General features: G+C 38.5%; 1 protein-coding gene across 5 annotated transcripts in view; it reads left to right on the forward strand.

The window, feature by feature from the left end:
- Positions 1 to 971, forward strand: part of LOC138033029 (uncharacterized) — a 7100-nt gene extending 6129 nt beyond the window's left edge. For 4 of the 5 annotated variants that reach the window (XR_011128540.1, XM_068880760.1, XM_068880759.1 and 1 more), the window contains 2 exons: positions 1 to 78; positions 504 to 971. The exon at positions 1 to 78 is cut by the window's left edge and continues 115 nt beyond it. Coding sequence is in view for 4 of the 5 variants with exons in the window: in XM_068880760.1 (XP_068736861.1) it covers positions 1 to 78; positions 504 to 667 (242 nt within the window). In the remaining variant the exon portion in view is untranslated. The remainder of the gene's footprint in view (positions 79 to 503) is intronic. The other variant, XM_068880761.1, reaches the window with a different exon arrangement.
- Positions 972 to 2500: the final 1529 nt, after the last annotated feature.

Consider the following 2500-nt stretch of genomic DNA (forward strand, 5'->3'; position numbering starts at 1 on the left):
TCTCAATTTACCGTTTGAAGCCATATGTACCTTACTCAGTTTCTGTGGTGGCTTCAGATGAAGGACAGAGCCATGCTGGTAAGTCTGTACAGCAAAAATGTGTTGTATTTACCCCACTCTTGAGTACTACCCAACAATGAGTTGCATAATGGTTTGTGTGTCAGATTCACAGCTTAATGTCATTCTGTATCCTTTTGGTTTGTTTTCTCTCACAATCACTCTCTGTGTGTGATTTCTTACAGTTGCATGTGTAACTATTTGATGTTCTTGAGAAAAACACTTCTGTCTGTGCATCAATGTATTCCCCTTAAAAGCTGTGAAACATGGCAGTGAATGCTGGTCTTAAAGATGGTACAAAGGTTTTCAAAGAAATAGTGGATTACAACACTTTGGATTTGTGGCAAGGTGTCTTGCTCATGCCAAAATGAACTGGAAATGGAGAGCCTATGCCCTGGTCATAGAAATGTCATTGCACTGATATTTTCTGTTTTCCAATTTGTCAGACAGAATCCGACGAAGTGGGACAGGGGAATTTCCACTTTGTACCAACCGTATCCCCAGTGTCATCCAGATTCGTGGGTGTACCGCTGCAAGATTGCCACCTCTCGCTGTGTGTATTATGTGTCATGCAAACTGGATGAGAGAAACACCATTCTTAGCTGTTTAACAGTTACCGTGCATCTATACAATAGTCTGGTGTGTTGTACGCCTACATGCCCAACAAATGGTTAAAAAGTTTCTTTGTTACTGCCAGGTTTCAATAAGCAGAAAAAGCTAAGGATAACATGACTTAGTTGTCAAGAATAGAGTGGTGAAGCAACGAAATTAAATAATTACTATTGTGGGATTTGATTGTTTGTTTGGAATAACGATAATTGTAGTTAACTCATTCTAATTTTTTTTTTCCAAGGTAAAAATTTTTTTTTTGTTTGAGGCAGTAACAAATTATTGAAACAATAAAGTTCAGTTCTTTTGACACAACTGATAATGGCGTTTGTTCTTTGTTGTCTTTATTTTTAGTGTGATAGCAGTGTCAGATGTGATACTCCCAGTGATTTAATCAACTTATGCACATCTAACTTTATTTATTTCATCTGCAGTTCACAAATACCATAGATTTCATACATTCATGAAGGCAATCATCATCCATCAACCCACCAACTTCAAGTATATTACAATTTCAATTGGGTAGAGCATTGCATCTAGCCATCACAGAGGTCATAGTTGAAATCAAAGTCAAACACAGGGCTGTCACTAATTTTTGAAGTAGGTGGTTATGTGCAAAAAGTAGCCAGTGAATCCTGCAAAGTAGCCGGGGATTCAACTTAGAATTTGCGGGGAAAATCCCCGGCTCCCGGCCCTCAATAACAGCCCAACAAACAAGAACTTTTCGTATTTCTTTTTCAACTGCATAAGTTGATGAAATCACTAACAGGATCACCTCTATCACTTATTTATTACTGGATCTTTCATCTTGAATTTTTCAGTTTCCGGAAATTCACCTTAGTAAGTTGAACCTAATTGTAGCAGCAAGCGACTCTCAAGAGTCATTATGAGGTGTCACGAGCTGGTAAAAGACGACAATTTAGGACTATTTTACGGGCTTGACGAAATAAAGCAGTCTGATGTGGGATAAGTTGACTTTGGTTTATTCCCTTAACACCAATTGCAGTAATCGTTGTTTAAACCGTGAACTGAAATGCGATTTGTCATTAAACAGATACAAAGTATAAGCTACTTGAAAAACAACTATTAATAATTATTTTGTTGCAAGCTTTATGGCAATTGCATTTTCGACTTATACAAAATCTGTAATGAAACTTGCAAATGAACCTCTTCTAATTCTTAACTGAAATTAGCAGCCAAAATTGCTAAGAATAGAACTAGTGATAGACTGAATAATTCCTAAATCTGAACCTTACAACTGTAAGGGGGGTGAACAGGGGTCAGCAAATCCGTCGATCCATGCTCATTTTTCGCAAAATCCACCAAACCGCAGATATTTTTACAAAAATGCGAATCCGCAGTACTGTTAGAGACGTGAGCACCTAAGAACATTCAGTAGCTTAAACGTTAAAAAACACCTGTCATGAAATTAGCCTACTGTTTATCCGCACTTGGTACCCAAAGCGCTTAGTCGTTTCTAACAAGAACGTTGGCCCTCTATCGAGTTCTGAAACGTCAGTTTTCGTCTCCTCATCAGAACTACTGTCATATTCAGTCACCTCATCGTCAGGATTGTCTGGCCGGAAGCCGAAATCCTATGGCGTTATATCCCCGCCAAAATTCAAACAATGTCTTGCTGTTGTTTAAGTTGGCGTATTGCCTGTTGTTCTGAAGTGGTGGTAAGATTGTCGCGAATAGGTTTAAGTTTACACGTAGTGATGTCAAGTTTAACAGCGTCTAAGAATGTATCTAGGGCCTGTTCTCTGTTAGTGGGAGGGTTCCAAGTGCTTTCATTATAGAAAGGGTTGTCTCGTTTGTTTACGTTAGTGGTGTT

The sequence above is a fragment of the Montipora capricornis genome, chromosome 14 (genome assembly GCF_036669925.1).
Source record: "Montipora capricornis isolate CH-2021 chromosome 14, ASM3666992v2, whole genome shotgun sequence".
Classification (NCBI taxonomy): Eukaryota; Metazoa; Cnidaria; class Anthozoa; order Scleractinia; family Acroporidae; genus Montipora; species Montipora capricornis.